Raw genomic sequence first — 17441 nt, 5'->3', positions numbered from 1 at the left:
CAGCTGAAAGCTGCGGAGGACTGCCGGGACTTCCACAGAGCTCGACAAGTGGGATCAGAGTCATCACCAGCCCCTGAGAAGAGTGTCCCCTACCCACAGAGTGCAAGTTTAGAATCCAAATTTCCTTTCTCTCTTTTTTTTTTTTGAGACAGAGTCTCACTCTGTCCCCCAGGCTGGAGTGCAGTGGCACAATCTCAGCTCACTGCAGCCTCTGCCTTCCGGGTTCAAGCAATTCTCGTGTCTCAGCCTCCTGATTAGCTGGGATTACAGGCGTGTGCCACCACACCCACTAATTTTTTTATGTTTAGTAGAGGCGAGGTTTCACTATGTTGGCCAGGCTGGTCTTGAACTCCTGACCTCAAGTGATCCGCCCACCTTGGCATCCTAAAGTGCTGGGATTACAGGCATGAGCCACTGCGCCCGGCCAGAATCCCAATTTTCAATAAAGGTCTCCACTAACAAGGAAGCAAAGTCACTTAATTCAGCTTGATTTTTAAAAATCGTGTTTTACAATATTATTTTGTGCAATTACTAGATAATGGATAGCCAAATTTTACACACACACACACCCCACACATACTTTTTTTTCCCCCCAGAGACTGGGTCTAGATCTGTCACCCAGGCTGGAATGTAGTGGCATGATCATAGCTCACTGTAGTCTCAAACTCCTAGGTTCATGTAACCCTCCTGTCTTAGCCTCCAAGTACAGCCACAGGCCACCACATCTAACTAATTTCCTTCTTTTTTTTTTTTTTGAGACAAGAGTTTTGCTGTGTAGCCCAGGCTGGAGTGCAATGGCATGATCTTGGCTCACTGCAACCTCCACCTCCCAGGTTCAAGCAATTCTACTGCCTCAGTCTCCTGAGTAGCTGGGATTACAAGTGCCTGCCACCAAGCATGGCTAATTTTTTTGTCTTTTTAGTAGAGACAGGGTTTCCATGTTGGCCAGGCTGGTCTTGAACTCCTGACCTTGTGATCCACTTGCCTCAGCTTCCCGAAGTGCTGGGATTACAGGCGTGAGCCACTGCGCCTGGCCCCTACATAAATACTGAGATGATTTCTGCCTCCATGATGTTACTTAATCTCTCATCAACACTTATATGTGGTTTTTCAGTATCATTTCACTTGTCCTTCGTGGAGGTTTTTGTTGCCATTTCTCAGTGCATTTGATTTCACATAGGCAGAGTGCTGAGATTTTGACAGGTGGGAAGTCTTTTTGGTTCATCTTATGTCTTCTTGGTGTCAGAAAAGGGTAAAAAGGGTCAATTGACTGAAATTGGATATATTCGACATGGCATGAAAACGATGAGTTCAGGCACAATGATCTAGTAAAGGTGCTAAATGCAGGCAGTATTTAAATGTTAATTTGTGTAAAAGATTTTTCTCCTTAATATTATCTACGTATAATGCTGCTTTTTTTTTTTTTTTTTTTTTGACGGAGTCTTGCTCTTGTCGCCTAGGATGGAGTGCAATGGTGCCATCTTAGCTCACTGTAACCTCCACCTACCCAGTTCAAGTGATTCTCTTGCCTCAGCCTCCCAAGTAGCTGGGATTACAGGTACACGCCACCATGCCCAGCTAATTTTTGTATTTTTAGTAGAGATGGGGTTTCACCATGTTGGCCAGGCTGGTCTCAAACTCCTGACCTCAAGTGACCCACCGCCTCGGCCTCCCAGAGTGCTGGGATTACAGCTGTGAGCCACTGCACCCGGTCTGTATAATGTTTTCATTACGGTATCTCCCCACCTATCTTTAAGTTTAACAAATGGGAAAATAATCTTACCAGTCATAGGTTGTTGCCCCAGCTCTGGTGTGGCTTTGGGCAGGTTCTCTGTGAGGTGGCTGGTATCCGGATGGGACAGAGCACTGGCTAGTTCACAGTTGGTAGGGACACAAGCATCTCCAGTGGTCAGCTCTCCCAGAGATTCCTGGCAAACAATGACAACCACAAGCCACTTGAAACAGCTTTCAGGCTTTCTGCACTGTGAGACCAAATATAGAGAGCAGAGCTAGTTTAGGAAAAGGCCAAGGGGCCCTGGACTAGGAGCCAGCAGATCCAGACTGTGGGAGCTTAAGGTCTGCTAGGAATTAAATAGTCTTATCATTCTTCCCAAAGCCTCCATTTTTTCAACTCTAAAATGGGGATAAAACATTCCCAGTCTTACTCATAGAGGTTAAAAGATGGTTAATAATTATAAAAACAGCACATATAAGGCTAGAGAGATGTAAGGTATTGTTTGTTATTATATTGCATAGAGATATCCAAGACTATAAAACGAACTCCTTAGTTTGGTAGTGAGGGAATGAATGAATCTGGATAAACAAAATTGACATTTCATATTTCAAGACTTCACTTTGGCTAAGTGTCCATTACTTTCTCTTCCTTTCTTCTACCTAACATCTAATGCAATAAAATTCTAAACTAACAGTTAAATCAGATTCATGTGAAACTTATCCATTGTGAGTCATAAAGTGGCCCAAAGGTGGCAGCAGAGCACAGACGAGAAAGGCATAATGTGTCTTTCAGCAGCTTTGGTAAGAAATAATTTCATAAAATGTCAGTTACCAGTGGAGGGAAACCTACATAGGGTTTAACTCAGTTAATTTTCTATGTATTAGTAACACAAATGTAACGTAAAAACAGTAGAGGAGTTTCAGAACTACACAGAGGTGGTGGGTCATATTGCATTGTGAATGTACTAAGTGCCACTGAATTGTGCATTTCAAAATGGTTAATTTCATGTTATATGAATTTCACTTCAATTTAAATCAAGTAGTAAATAAAAACAGAATATAACTCATTTACCAAAAGAAGAAGGTTTTTTCTTCCAATATTTGAGGGTATATACTTGATCGCAATTCATTCTATTTTCTTTCTCAGATATAAATAAAATCAAATTTTCTAACTAAAATTTTTACGAAAGAAATTAGTCTTGTGTACAAGTTTCAAATGCTGCTCCAAAGTTCTGAGAGTATGAATTTAGAATTACAAAAGCTCTTATTTTAATATAAATTATTATGAATAAACATCCTAATTTGCCTTTATACAGTTATCCAAAACTTGTGATTATTATTTATTTATTTATTTTTGATATGGAGTCTTGCTCTGTCGCCCAGGCTGGAGTGCAGTGGCACGATCTCAGCTCACTGCCACCTCCACCTCCCAGCTTCAAGTGATTCTCCTGCCTCAGACTCCCGTGTAGCTGGGATTACAGGTGCACACCACCACAGCTGACTGATTCTTGTATTTTTAGTAGAGACGGTTTTGCCATGTTGGCCAGGCTGGTCTCAAATTCCTGACCTCGGGTGATCCACCCGCCTCAGCATCCCAAAGTGCTGGGATTACAGGCGTGAGCCACTGTGCCCGGCCGATACTTTTTAAAAGAAGAAATTTACCCAATGGCCAAACATTATATTTTAAAACACAGGTAGTGGTTGCAGGTAAAATATGATATTTGAGGAGAAGGAAAAAAGATGTGCATTTCTATTAAAACAAAAATAAGGTTAAAAAAAGACTTTTGCCTGATATAGTTTTTATGACTTATCATTTTCCAGGTCTATTTACATATATGTTTATATAAACCACTTGAACACACATCTTTAATACTATGGCTTTATAAGTCATCTCAGGTTCTTTGTTCAGAGAGAGACCGAGAGAGGTTATTTATGTTAAGGAGATTCTAAACAACATTGATTTCTTGTACACTCTCCTTGATAAAGTAGAGGTATATTGAAAATTTCAAAAAATGAACAATTTGATAATTCTAACATACTTGTAACCAAGTAGTAACGTAATCAATACTAACTTGCATTTAATGTGGTGCATTATAAATTCCACTCAGCAAGGTTATGAGTGGCTATAATTACATATAACCAATGCAGAAATTTGGAAAAACGTAAGGATCACTCATAACCTTATCAGCTGGAGGGAATCACTGTTAACATATATTTGATGGTTCCTCCAGCTCTGTGAGATGACCAAGGCAGAGAGCACCAGCCCAGAGAACTAAGCTCAGAAATGTTCAATAATTTGTCCAAGTTGTCACTCGACCAGTGCCAACTCGTCAGCGGTGGAGCCCATGACAGGCCCAGGGTTTTACTTTCCCTGCACCACACTGCCTTTCCATCGTTGGCCACAGGCGCTGTGTACAGGTAAGACAGGGATGCTATAGTATCTTCGGGCCAAATGATCTCATGACTAACAACTGCTGATACATTAATAAACTCCCTTGGCCGGGCACGGTGGCTCAGGCTTGTAACCCCAGCACTTCAGGAGGCCAAGGAAGGTGGATCACCTGAGGCCAGGAGTTCAAGACCAGCCTGACCAATATGGTGAAACTCTGTCTCTACTAAAAAATACAAAAATTAGCCGGGTGTGGTGGTGTGCACCTATAGGCCCAGCTCCTCGGGAGGCTGAGACAGGAGAATCGCTTGAACCTGGGAGGCGGAGGTTGCAGTGAGCTGAGATTGTGCCACCGCACTCCAGGCTGGGTGACAGAGCGAAACTCCATCTCCAAAAAAAAAAAAAAGCTCCCAAGCAGTCCAGGTATTTAAGTGATTGACTCTGTTGAAAGATAATTCTCCAGCCATCATCCGTTCCCACTGGCAGCTTCCCCATGCTTTACAACAGACTCCATCTTCACTCACACATATTCATGCACTTCCGTTCCAAGTAACTAAGAGAAAGTCAGTTACCTTCTCCACAGCTCCACCTGGCCGAAAGCCAGCGACAGTCACTTTGACAGAAGTGGCCTGGACTCTCGAGTCCAGATGGCATGGATCATTGGCTCTGCCAGTCAGGTTCACTGTCTCTGAGCCACTGGGCCTGGCCTCAGCCTCAGATCTCTTGCAGTGGGGGCTGACCCTGGCCACTGGTCTGTGCCTGGAGCCCAGGCCTTCATTCTTCTGCTGGGGGGAACCGGGACTCCCAGTGTTCATTGGACTCTGGGTGTCTGTATGGACTGTGTATTCCAATTTGGGTGCAGAACTTGATCCTGTCAGTTCCTTCTTCCACCAGCTTCCAGGGCTCCCCTTGGGGGCCCCTGCAGAGGCCATGAGGTTGGCTGCATGGGAAGGAGTGTCCACCATGCCCTCTGGGATACTCTCCTCTAAGTCCACTGAGCTGCCAAGAAGAGGTGCCGAAATGGCCTTGCTGACCAGTGTTTTCTGGGGTCGTCCCTCTTGGTTGTGGACATCCATGCCCTTGGAAGAGGGAATTAAGACACACCTCGAGTCATCCTCTGCCAGAGGCCTGCTGGGAGCCGGGAGGGCCCCTGGGAGTGAAATGCAGTCCCCTTCTCCATCAAACTCTTCCTCATCACTGGCATCGGCATCATAGCAGCCTACCTTCCTCTGGCGGAGGAGAGGGTTTCGGAGGGCCTGTGGGCTTCCGGGAAGACTGGTCTGTCTGGCAACTGTCACCTGTTTGTGGAAGAGCCCAGAGGCCCGCTGGCTCCCGAGAGTCACGAGGCTGTTGGCTCTGGCTTTTCCAGGCTCCTTGTGAGCTGGCGGAGATGGGGAAAGAAAAGTCAAGTGAACTTCCCACTTGGCCCTGTCTTATCATCTGACCCCATCATTACACATAAGCATGTCCACATTCACTAACACCAGACACACAACCTCAGCCACTGGACACAAGGCCTGGGCAACATGGCTTCCTGGAAGCTACACGGAGTGGATAGCCTGGCTGGCTTCCTCTTTTCACTAGTGACCTACCCCCAACCCCTTTTCTTAAATCCCAACCTCTGGATTAACTCAAACATGTGTGCTGTCGAAAGACAGAAACTTAATTCTTTCACCCCCATGATATCTAACACATTGTTAGGGTTTAACCTAAATGCTGCTGAGAATTCCTCCACAGAAGGATACCCGGGGAATGATGATATGTCCCACACACCTGGGCTGCCTTCTTGGCCCCTTGAGGTCCTTCCTTCATCTGCAGAAAGGGAGGCTTGATTGACAGGCACGTGAGCACTTGCAGTGCGGTACAGCGAAGCCTGACCTATCCTATGTCTCAAAGATACTCTAGAATAATGCCAATCTGAATCTGCAATGATTTTTATATCTTGTCAAATGTAGTGAAAAATTACACGTTTGCACCTTGAAAGGTTTCTGTAAAAACAGAGCAAGCTCATCGACAGCTCTGAATGAGCCAGAGTGGTTGTCGCCTGCCTCTCCTAAAACAAGGGGATTTTCTTCTTCAGATGTTAGAAATTCAGAGGAAACCTCACCAGCAGAAAGAAGTCTGAAAAATCGGTATGGATCGTATCAGATTATCATCTCATATTATCTTGAATAGATATACCAATGAGATTAAAAAAAAAAAAACCTTTTGCTAATATGTCTCTTTTGAGTTCTTAATCTTTAATTTACAGCCTTCTACCAAAAATGGAAGCTAGGGCCTGGTGAGGGAAGGGACCTGGAATTTGGCTGAATTCCCTAAAATGTAAGGGCATCAGGTTGCCCACTCTGATTTGATGCCATAAAATTCAAGACTACATTATGTAAATGGCATTGGATGGACGTTTGGTTTAGCCACCACCCATCTGGCTATAGAATGTGCATCCAGCCTGTTTAGTGAGTAACTGAGTGGCCAGTCACTAACAGGGGCTGCATTTCCCAAGAGTAAACTCTCAGGGTACAGCATTGTCTAATGGCACGATCTCAGCTAACTGCAACCTTGGCCTCCCAGGTTCAAGCAATTCTCCCTCCTCAGCCTCCCGAGTAGCTAGGATTACTGGCACGTGCCACCACGCCCAGGTAATTTTTGTGTTTTTACTAGAGATGCGGTTTCACTATGTTGGCCAGACTGGTTTCAAACTCCTGACTTCAGGTGATCCCCTTGTCTCGGCCTCCCCAAATGCTAGGATTACAGGTGTGAGCCACTGTGCCTGGCCTGGTCTCCAGCTCTTTTCTCATTTTACAGCACCAGGGTAGTTAAACCATTGTAGCCGCCAGCATAGAGGTGGAAACCAGTCACTGCAGACTGGAATGCAGAGCCCAGGCCCTCTGGGGCGTCCCTGCTTACTGGAGGTGCTAGGAGGCAGGCTGCCCTCCTCCGATGTGCTGCAGCCACTTCCTGGGTGATCCTCGTCCTCAGAACCGGCCACCATGAAGTCGGACAAGGGGCCAGGGACATCGTGGGCAAAGTACTGGGAGAGTTCAGATTCAGAAATAAGGGAGTCCTGTTGAAGAAGAAAACGTCCGATGACTAAGAAAATGCAGCAGAAGCAGATTTTCAAGGGTTATTACGTCCTATCTTTCCAAGAACACTTTGTTCTAATCCATGGTCACTTGAAATAGCTGTGATAGTAAACACTAACCTCCATTTACTTCAGGATGGCCAAATTGACAACTAATGAACAAAAAGGTGACTGGTGCCAGACAATGGTTCTACAGACTTTTTGTTTTTAGCTGAATTTTTGGCAATAATCGGAAAAGCTGCAGCAGCAGCACATCAGCCATCCCAGGAAAAACACTGTGGGGGGATGTGATGGGAAAGCCAAATGGGATTCAAGCCAACCAGTCTAGTCAAGTGGTGAACAAAAACCAGGGGAGTCTGAATCCTGCATCCCGATGCACTGAGACTCAGCAAAAGCCTAGCTGAGGAAGATCCCACCGCCTCCTTAAAGCCCCGAGTCCCGACTCACGCTGCTTTATTATGGAGCAGTTGGAAAAGTTATTTTGCAAACTGTAGTTCAGTTCCTCTATTTTGTTGCTCTATTCTTTTCCTGGATAAGTGTTTAACAAAAGAAACACACATTTCTGCATCTGTTCTCAAATGAGCATTGTTGTGTTTTCCTGTATAAAGTGGCAAAAATGACTCATGGGCAGAAACAGGGACTGGGCCCTGCAGCTTGACTTGTGGGCTCCAGGAATTGGTTCGTAGTCCAGCTGAGGGAGGCAGGCAGCAGTTCACCTGGACTCACCTTTTTTGCAAGAGAGGGACTCTTCAAGGGGGTACCTGTTGGAGGGAAAAGTCACCATATTGTCAAAACAATAAAGCTCAAGTCACAAATAGGCTTACATCCTTAACTAGAAAAGGAGGTGGCAAACACAGCAAACAAAAGTCCCTTTGCTTGATGATGGGCTGCATGCACAGGGGTAGACGTGCATGCAGTCTACCTGGGTACCTGATCCTCATCCCCATCCCATCTGCCATGATGCTTCAAGCCCTAACTCAGATGCTACTACCTGTATGATGATCCCAGTTAGAAACAATTTCTTCTGAATTTCCTGTTTTATCCTACCCACACATCAACTTTCATATACATCATATAATGTATGAGTGGATGTGTCTTGTATCCCTCCTTAAATCTACAGAGCAGAAATGTTGACTGATCTGACCCCACGGAGATGGACATTTATTTATTGTGAGATGGAGTTGCACTCTTGCTGCCCAGGCTGGACTGCAATGGCATGATCTCGGTTCACTGCAACCTCTGCCTCCCGGGTTCAAGCAATTCTCCTGTCTCAGCCTCCTGAGTAGCCGGGATTACAGGCATGCGCCACCACACCTGGCTACTTTTGCATTTTTAGCAGAGATGGGGTTTCTCCATGTTGGTCAGGCTGGTCTCAAACTCCAGACCTCAGGTGATCCGCCCACCTTGGCCTCCCAAAGTGCCGCGATTATAGGCATGAGCCATGGCACCCGGCCGGAGCTGGACATTGTACTTCATATCTACTAAGTGCTGGGTGATAATTGCTGAATGGATTGAAGGATGAATTAACAAATGAACACCCAAGAAACTCATGAAAGAATTGAGGAGATGACTGAGTATCTATTTTGGTTTTTTTTTTTTTTTTTTGAGACGGAGTCTTGCTCTGTCCCCCAGGCTGGAGTGCAGTGGCGTGATCTTGGTTCACTGCAAGCTCTGCCTCCTGGGTTCATGCCATTCTCCTGCCTCAGTCTCTCAAGCAGCTGGGACTACAGGCACCCACCACCATGCTGGCTAATTTTTTTGTATTTTTAGTAGAGACGGGGTTTCACCATGTTAGCCAGGATGGTCTCGATCTCCTGACCTCATGATCCGCCCGCCTCGGCCTCCCAAAGTGCTGGGATTACAGGCTTGAGCCACCATGCCCGGTTCTATTTTAGTTTTTAACTGCAGTGTGAACAGGCTCAGGATTTAAACTATATGCCATGAAGCAAAAAGGACTTCGGGCACAAGGATTACGGCTTAATAAACTTTTATAAATGATCAAGTGGAAATGCTGGGATTATGAGAGCACAGCTCTCAGGCAGGTCGGGATGTTAAACTGGTGGAATAAAGAGCCTAAGATGGCTGTGTCTACTTCAAATATATTAATTACGAATGTAAACAATCAGGGTATTTCATGATTGCCAAAAAACCTTATGCTTTCCTTTTCCTCCGACAACTAATAACTTATGGCTCAATTCCTTTTCCTCCCAGGTAGCAATCTGAACATCAGTATAATCTCAAGCTCAGAAATGTGTGAAGAGTCCCTTTAGGCTTCTATGCTAAAGGAAACTTTATTTTTAAGACTTGATACAATGTTTCATTTTTAAATTCATACGATATTCCTACTATCTCAAGCCTTCTCTGCCTGAATTTTTCCACTTAAGAGAGAAATCATGATTTTTGCTACTTCTATTACCCTCTTTGAATGGAAACTTTTTAATTCTTGTAAAGAAATCGCAGGCTTTTTGGTAGATAATACTCTGCATCCACCAAACTACTGACATTCTGGTTATCACTTCCCTTTCATCTTTAGCATTTCAAATGAATCAAGCATAAATACATGAAATGCTTCTAACTTACCTTTGCAAATTACGTGAAAGTACTATAAGAAGCATGCATGATTAGATCTTTAATGAAGCACATTAAACAACTGCAGAAATCAAAAGTAGCAGCCAAGAGAAAGCATAGACTGTCTTTGATAGCTACTTTTGCCAAACCTGATAATTACAAAAATCCAATAATCCTGCACTGGGAGTGCCCCATGGGTGAACTTAATGAGAAACTCTTCTGAATGTTGAATGAAAATGTGTGATTACAGTACCTAAGCCAGGAGAGGAATTGGCCTCTTTGCTCTCCTGATAAGTGCTGCGTGCTATCACTTCATCCATTTCCTGCTCGGAAACCTGATTTTCAGCAGAAAGCAAAGATTAGATGGTTTTATTTATTTCTCCCAATAAAAGTACCTAGGACCAGAGTCAGAGTCAAGTGCAGACAAAGAGGCAAACCACAGGACCAAGGGTTATGACCATCTTCTGAAGCAGTAACTCAGAGCTTGTAAGAAGTCCAGCAACACACACATAACAAGACTTTCAACTGGTGCCCAAGTTCATTAAGCAAAGCATTCAGTGCTATGATTACCAATAACACGGCTGATATCTGCTTCTCTAGAAAACTCACTTCTAATTCTTTTTTTTTTTTTTTTTTGAGACAGAGTCTCTTGGTCACCCAGGCTGAAATGCAGTGGCTTGATCTTGGCTTTGCTGCAACCTTCAACTCTCAGGTTCAAGTGATTCTCCTGCCTCAGCCTCCCGAGTAGCTGGGACCACAGGCGCGCACCACCACGCCCAGCTAATTTTTGTATTTTTAGTAGAGACGGGGTTTCACTATATTGGTCAGGCTGGTCTTGAACTCCTGACCTTGTGGTTCACCCACCTCGGCCCCTCAAAGTGCTGGGATTACAGGTGTGAGCCACTGTGCTTGGCCTAATTCTTTTTAATTTTTAAACAATTTTAAACCTACATAAAACACGTATGAGTAGTGCAAGAGTAGTATACTTTTCACCTAGAATCACTAATTTTTAACATTTTGCCACATTTACATGCACGTCCTCCCTACATAAACACACACACATACACGCACAGAATTACAGCTTTTTGCTAAACCATTTGCGAGTAAGTTGCAGACACCATGACCCTTTACCCGTAAATATTTCAGCATGGGTCAAAGACATTATTTTAAATAACCATAATATTATTATCAAATTCAGGAAATGCAATGATGACTGTGTAACATACATTTCATATTCCAGTTTGACTAAACAATGAATACTGACAGTACTTTTCTAATACTGTCCTTTACAAGTATTACTCAAAGTGTGTCTGTAGTCTGGGACTAGCTCACAGAAAGTTTAATGCCAGCCTGTGATGAGATAAGAACTTAACTCTAGAATGCAAATTAGCCTACAGCTTCATCAACATCATCATGCTAAGAAAAAAATGTCAGCTGAACTATGTAATAGTGTGCACAGTGACATAATGTTTACATTTTGGTGCAAAGTACATCTTGCTATGGACCTGTAGCAGGCTGTCATGGATCAATTTCTTTGCATAGTGATGTTTTATAAAAAAAATTGTTTTTGGCAATCCAGGATCTAGTTGTTGTATGCCTTTAGTCTCCTTTAATCTGAAACAGCCCCTGGATCTTCCTTGGTCTTTCATGGCACTGATATCTTGGAAGAAACCAGACCAATCCAAACCTTCAATTAGGATCTGTCTGATAGTTTCCTCATGCTTAGATTCAGATTATGCATTTTTTTTTTTTTTTTGGCAGAAAAAATACAAAAATGATTTCCTTCTCAGTGCATTCAGAGGCACTAAGGGTCAATGTGTCTTATAATCCGTGATAACTTTGATCTCTTGATTAGGGATGGAATTTGCCAGATTTCTCCACTGGAATTTTTTTTAGTCATTAACGAGTAATCTGTGAAGAAATAGTTTGAGACTATGTAAATATCCCACTCTCCAATATATTTTTACCCCATGGTTTTAGCATCGACTATTATTGCTTAAATCAATTATGACTCTGAAGCTTTCAAAACAGTGCTTCTAAAAGCTTTCCATTCCTTCTGTATTTATTAGTATCATGGCAGATTCACGGATGTTTTTCTCAGTTGTTATCCATAACTGTCATTATTCATGGGAGGATTTTTTTAAAAAGTCTGACATATAATGAAATACATTGATTAAAATAATAAGAAAATGTGGAGATTCTTTTTTAAAGGTAGGAGTATTTAAAACTTAGAATGGTAATGTTATGTACTACAATAATATTTGACATAAGCAATGTTTGGATAAGCATAACAGGCCGGGCGCGGTGGCTCAAGCCTGTAATCCCAGCACTTTGGGAGGCCGAGACGGGCGGATCACGAAGTCAGGAGATCGAGACCATCCTGGCGAACACGGTGAAACCCCGTCTCTACTAAAAAATACAAAAAAACTAGCCGGGCGAGGTGGCAGGCGCCTGTAGTCCCAGCTACTCGGGAGGCTGAGGCAGGAGAATGGCGTGAACCCGGGAGGCGGAGCTTGCAGTGAGCTGAGATCCGGCCACTGCACTCCAGCCTGGGCGACAGAGCGAGATTCTGTCTCAAAAAAAAAAAAAAAAAAAAAGCATAACAATTTGTCTTAATAAATACTTCTATATAGAATTCAGCATTATATTTTATCATAACAGTTAAATTATAATGACACTGTGGCCTTTATGTAATGTTTTATGGTAGGCTTCACAGGAAATAAAATATGTACACATACATGCACTCAGGCATATATACTTAAACACACATCCCCCTCCACATAGTAAAGAATAATTTTATATAAATGAGTCAGGGAAAATATCAGCTTAAAGAGTGGTTGCTGTTTTTCTTAATGCTAGACTTTCAATATCTGCAATGGATTTTTTTTGAATAGGAGAAAAATGGACTTCTATTACTTTCTTCCACTTAATGTAAGCTAGAAGCTGCTATCCCAGCTAGTCTAAATCTCAGCCTGACTAGACCTGGAAGGCTTAAATAACCCAACTGGGCAGCCACTGCTCCAGACATTATGAGAAACAGAAGAAAATAAATCCTTGTGGTATTTATCTTGGAATAACAAGAAAACTAAGCAAGCACATACATTCAGTATCAAAATGTCCTACTGGTACGAAATGCTGGGCTAAGTGGTACAAAAATACATTCAACATAAAATGGAATCTTAACCAAAAGATAAATACAGCATGAGGTTACAACTAAGAACACCACGTTTACCTAGGAAGAAACGTGAAATCCAGTCAAACACACACTGGCATTTGGTTTTGCTGGACATATCTCCAACACTATCACAGACGACCATATTACTGTGGCTAGAAACATGGATGAACCTTCATGGTCAATGGCATGGCGGCCACCAGTCCACCAGGATTATGATGCTTTGCACTGAAATGCCATTTGGATGTTTGATTGTATTGGCAAAATAGGCAGGGGTTTTGGGGCCGAGATGAACTGGACCTCTGAACAAATCGTGACCCATGTTATGCTGTTATTTTGAAGTCAGACATGCCTTGAAGCCAATGACTGCAAACCACTGAAAACTCAGTTTTCTGTAACATTGCTGACGGATGTATTAGGGCAGCCACAGGTTATTGGACTGCTTCCTGAGGTGAAAGGAGGTGATGTGGGTGGTAGAATCCAATTGGAGATTCTGGGGGAAGGAGCTGAGAACTGCTTTAGATGGAACCATCAGGCAAAGAGAGTCAGCAGTGAAACAAAAGAGAACAGCAGTGAAACAAAAGAGAACAGATTTTAAGTGAAGGTGTCAGAACCACAGAATAGAAAGGAGAAAAATGGGAAGTGACAAGAAGGAAAAAACAGAAAAAGGTGGAAGCAGGACTTGGTTGGTTTGATTGGATTGACTGACTGACTGACTTCAGACAGAGTCTTGCTCTGTTGCCCAGGCTGAAGTGCAGTGGCATGATCTTAGCTTACTGCAACTTCCACCTCCCAGATTCAAGCGATTCTCCCGCCTCAGCCTCCCAAGTAGCTGGGATTACAGGCACATGCCACCCGGCAATTTTTTGTATCTTTAGTAGAGATGGGGTTTCATCATGTTGGTCTGGGTAGTCTCAAACTCCTGACCTCAAATGATCCACCTGCCTTGTCCTCCCAAAGTGCTGGGATTACACATGTGAGCTACTGCGCTCAGCTGGGACAGACGGACGGGCGGACGGACGGATGGATTTATTTATTTATTTATTATTTATTTAGACGAAGTCTCGCTCTTGTCCCCCAGGCTGGAGTGCGATGGCGCGATCTCTGCTCACTGCAACCTCCGCCTCCCGGGTTCAAGCAATTCTCTTGCCTCGGCCTCCTGAGTAGCTGGGATTACAGGTGCCTGCCACTAAGCCCAGCTACTCTTTATATTTTTAGTAGAGATGGGCTTTTACCTATGTTGGCCAGACTGGTCTATAACTCCTGACTGTAGGTGATCCACCTGCCTCGGCCTCCCAAAGTGCTGGGATTACAGGTGTGAGCCACGGCGCCTGGCCTGGTTTTACATTATTTATTCAAAAAACTTTGTCTGCAAGACCTTTCTGAGGATGCATATAGGGAACACAATCTGAAGAAAAGCAGAGTTGCCTGTGCATTCATCTAATGGCAATTTTGTCCCAGCGCTGTTGTTGACATCACATCCCCAGATCAAGACATAGAGCCACAGCATGATAGCACTAATTTGTCCTGGGGAGGACCAGGACCACAAATGAACATCACTAAGTGTCTAAATGGATGCCACCAAGAAACCTCAGATATGGCACGTAGAGGGACCCAAAAGGGCTCTTGGCATATACTTCTTACTCTTAAAGTGGTGTACCAGTCCATCAAGCACAGTAGCCTGGGAACATTCGGATGTAATTAAGCAACACTACAAGGAATACCAAGGTTTGCCCATAAGACAGGCATGGGTAAGATTTTTTTTTTTTTTTTTTTGGAGACAAAGTCTTGCTCTGTTGCCCAGGCTGGAGTGCAGTGGCACAGTCTTGGCTCACTGTAACCTCCACCTCGCAGGAACAAGTGATTCTCCTTCCTCAGCAATGGAGTAGCCGGGATTACAGGAACACACCACTACACTGGCTAATTTTTGTATTATTGGTAAAGACAGAGTTTCACCATGTTGGCCAGATTGGTCTCGAACTCCTGACCTCAAGTGATCCACCCACCTCGGCCTCCTAAAGTGCTGGGATTACAGGCATGACCCACTGCACCTGGCCAAGAGGTAATGTTCTTAATGAACACTTTGATTTTATTTTTTTACTTTTTTGAGACAAAGTCTTGCTCTGTTACCCAGGCTGGTGTATAGTGGTGCGATCCTGGCTCACTGCAACCTGCACCTCCTGGGTTCAAGTGATTCTCGTGCCACAGCCTCCTGAGTACCTGGGATTATAGGCAGCCACCAGTACACCAGGCTAATTTTTGTATTTCCAGTAGAGACATGGTTTTGCCATGTTGGTCAGGCTGGTCTCAAATCCTCAACCTCAAGTGATTTGCCCACCTTGGCCTCCCAAAGTGCTGGGACTACAGATGTGAGCCACCACACCTGCCCTTAGTGAACATTTTGAGTTGCTGAAAGGAAAAGCTAAATTTTGTTAAATACAACTTAATCACAACATTAGAGATAAGCTAATTTAAAAAGACTTTTACAACAATTACTCAAAAGAATAAAAAATAGTGTTAAAAGTGGATTGAGGCTGGGCGTGGTGGCTCATGCCTATAATCCCAGCATTTTGGGAGGCCAAGGCGGGTGGATCACTTGAGGTCAGGAGTTCAAGACCAGCCTGGCCAACATGGTGAAACCCCATCTTTACTAAAAATACCAAAGATCAGTTGAGCGTGGCAGCGCCCCCCCTATAATCCCAGGTACTCGGGAGGCTGAGGCAGGAGAATCACTTGAACCCGGGAGGTGGAGGTTGCTGTGAGTCGAGATTGCACCACTGCACTCCAGCCTGGGCAACCGAGAGAGACTCTGTCTAGAAAAGAAAAAAGAAAGTGAATTGAGTTGATTCCTTCTTTTCCTGTGCGTGTCAAAAAACAAACAATAAAAATTGGGTTGAATTGAACTTGCTGAAGTGTCCTATGGTTAGCTTCAAAAAGTTAAAGGCAACTGTACAAGTATAGAAGAGATATAACAAAATAACAGCCAAGTCCCCCAACAATGTAGGGACTATGATTATCTGCAAGTTCCATATGGGTCAAGAGTGTGACACTGATGCTGAGAAAAAAATGAGTAGGCTCCTAGGCCTTAACTATAGAAGTATTCTGCCCAGGTCAAGGTTGGCTTAGACAGAAGAGGAGCCACTCTTTAAATTGAGTCTTGTCTTTCATCAGTCTAACAACAGTAACGTCCTCACACCCAACAAAACGCTTAACATTCTTGGGGTCATGAATGACTGAGAATTTGAGAGAAGCTATTGATTCCATCCACAATTGCAAATAATATTCCCAAATTTGTGTAGTTCGTAATGTCCTGGTAAAGTTCCCGTGAACTTCAGGTTCAGAGCAGGCTGCAAATTTCTTGAGATACATTCTAATTCATTGTGCAGCCCTGACATGTTGACAGTGCCTGGCACCCGGTAGAAGCCCAATACATGTTTAGGTAATGAATTTGATTTAGGATGAGAACAGATGATCTGAATTCCCCTGGCTGGAGGGAGACAGGGAAGGATAGTCCTTCTGTTGATGCCTGGCAGCCTGCCTGCCTGCTTCACAACCTCCACATCCATCCCAATTCACCCCCAGGGCCTCCTTGGCACCTCTGCCTCCTGTTCAGTACCAGGTTCACATGGGCTGGTGCTACCCAGGCTAAGCAGCTAACATTAGACTTAAAAGATCTTCCCTCTTTCCTTCCAAGTAAAACTTGTAAGAAAAAGTCATTTAATAATTCATTCTCAGGCCGGGGATGCTGGACCTGTAATCCCATCATCCAGCGGGAGGACCACTTGAGGTCAGGAGTTTGAGACCAGCCCGGCCAACATGGTGAAACCCCGTCCCTACTAGAAATGCAAAAATTGGCTGGGCATCATGGTGCACACCTGTAATCCCAGCTACTCGGAAGGCTGAGGCAGGAGAATCACTTGAACCCAGGAGGCAGAGGTTGCAATGAGCCGAGATCACGCCACTGCACTTCAGCCTGGGCTACAGAGTGAGACTCCATCTCAAATAATAATAATAATAATTAATAATAATATTATTATTTCATTCTCAACAGAAGACAATATGGGTATCTTTACAATGATAAAATGTAAGGAGCTGCAGTGATATGCTATGTCCTGTTGGCTCAAGGCCCCATGTGGTTCCTCTTATCTCCCAAGGAGCCATCTGTATTAGATAAACCAAAGAACTCCCACTTTCAGAATGTGTCTTTAGCGGAACAAGCAAAACCAGTACTAGAAAATGTGAATGTACGTTAAATGTCATGGTCAGGAGAATTTCAATACATATTTATGCTATTTAGGTAGATTCTAGAACAACTGTGTGAGCAGTTAATGAAAAGGAACCTGGCATGAATTTAAAAATTTAGTCTTGGCCGGGCACCGTGGCTTGCACCTATAATCCCAACACTTTGTGGGGCCAAGGTGTGTGGATGCCTTAAGCTCAGGAGTTCGAGACCAGCCTGGGCAACATGGTGAAACCCCGTCTCTACCAAAAATATAAAA

At 43.8% G+C, this 17441-nt stretch overlaps 1 protein-coding gene across 5 annotated transcripts in view; it reads right to left on the bottom strand.

Annotated features, from left to right (window-relative positions):
• Positions 1-17441, bottom strand: part of PDZD2 (PDZ domain containing 2) — a 493831-nt gene that overhangs the window by 32433 nt on the left and 443957 nt on the right. For all 5 annotated transcript variants that reach the window (XM_033179276.1, XM_033179277.1, XM_033179279.1 and 2 more), the window contains 5 exons: positions 10024-10105; positions 7929-7963; positions 7028-7184; positions 4696-5504; positions 1784-1928 (listed from right to left, as the gene is read on the bottom strand). In XM_033179276.1, the coding sequence (XP_033035167.1) occupies positions 1784-1928; positions 4696-5504; positions 7028-7184; positions 7929-7963; positions 10024-10105 (1228 nt within the window). The remainder of the gene's footprint in view (positions 1-1783; positions 1929-4695; positions 5505-7027; positions 7185-7928; positions 7964-10023; positions 10106-17441) is intronic.

The sequence above is a fragment of the Trachypithecus francoisi genome, unplaced genomic scaffold, assembly GCF_009764315.1.
Source record: "Trachypithecus francoisi isolate TF-2019V2 unplaced genomic scaffold, Tfra_2.0 Lachesis_group2, whole genome shotgun sequence".
Classification (NCBI taxonomy): domain Eukaryota; kingdom Metazoa; phylum Chordata; class Mammalia; order Primates; family Cercopithecidae; genus Trachypithecus; species Trachypithecus francoisi.
The sequence above is the reverse complement of the archived record's forward strand: the minus strand, read 5'-3'. Positions and strand labels throughout refer to the sequence as shown.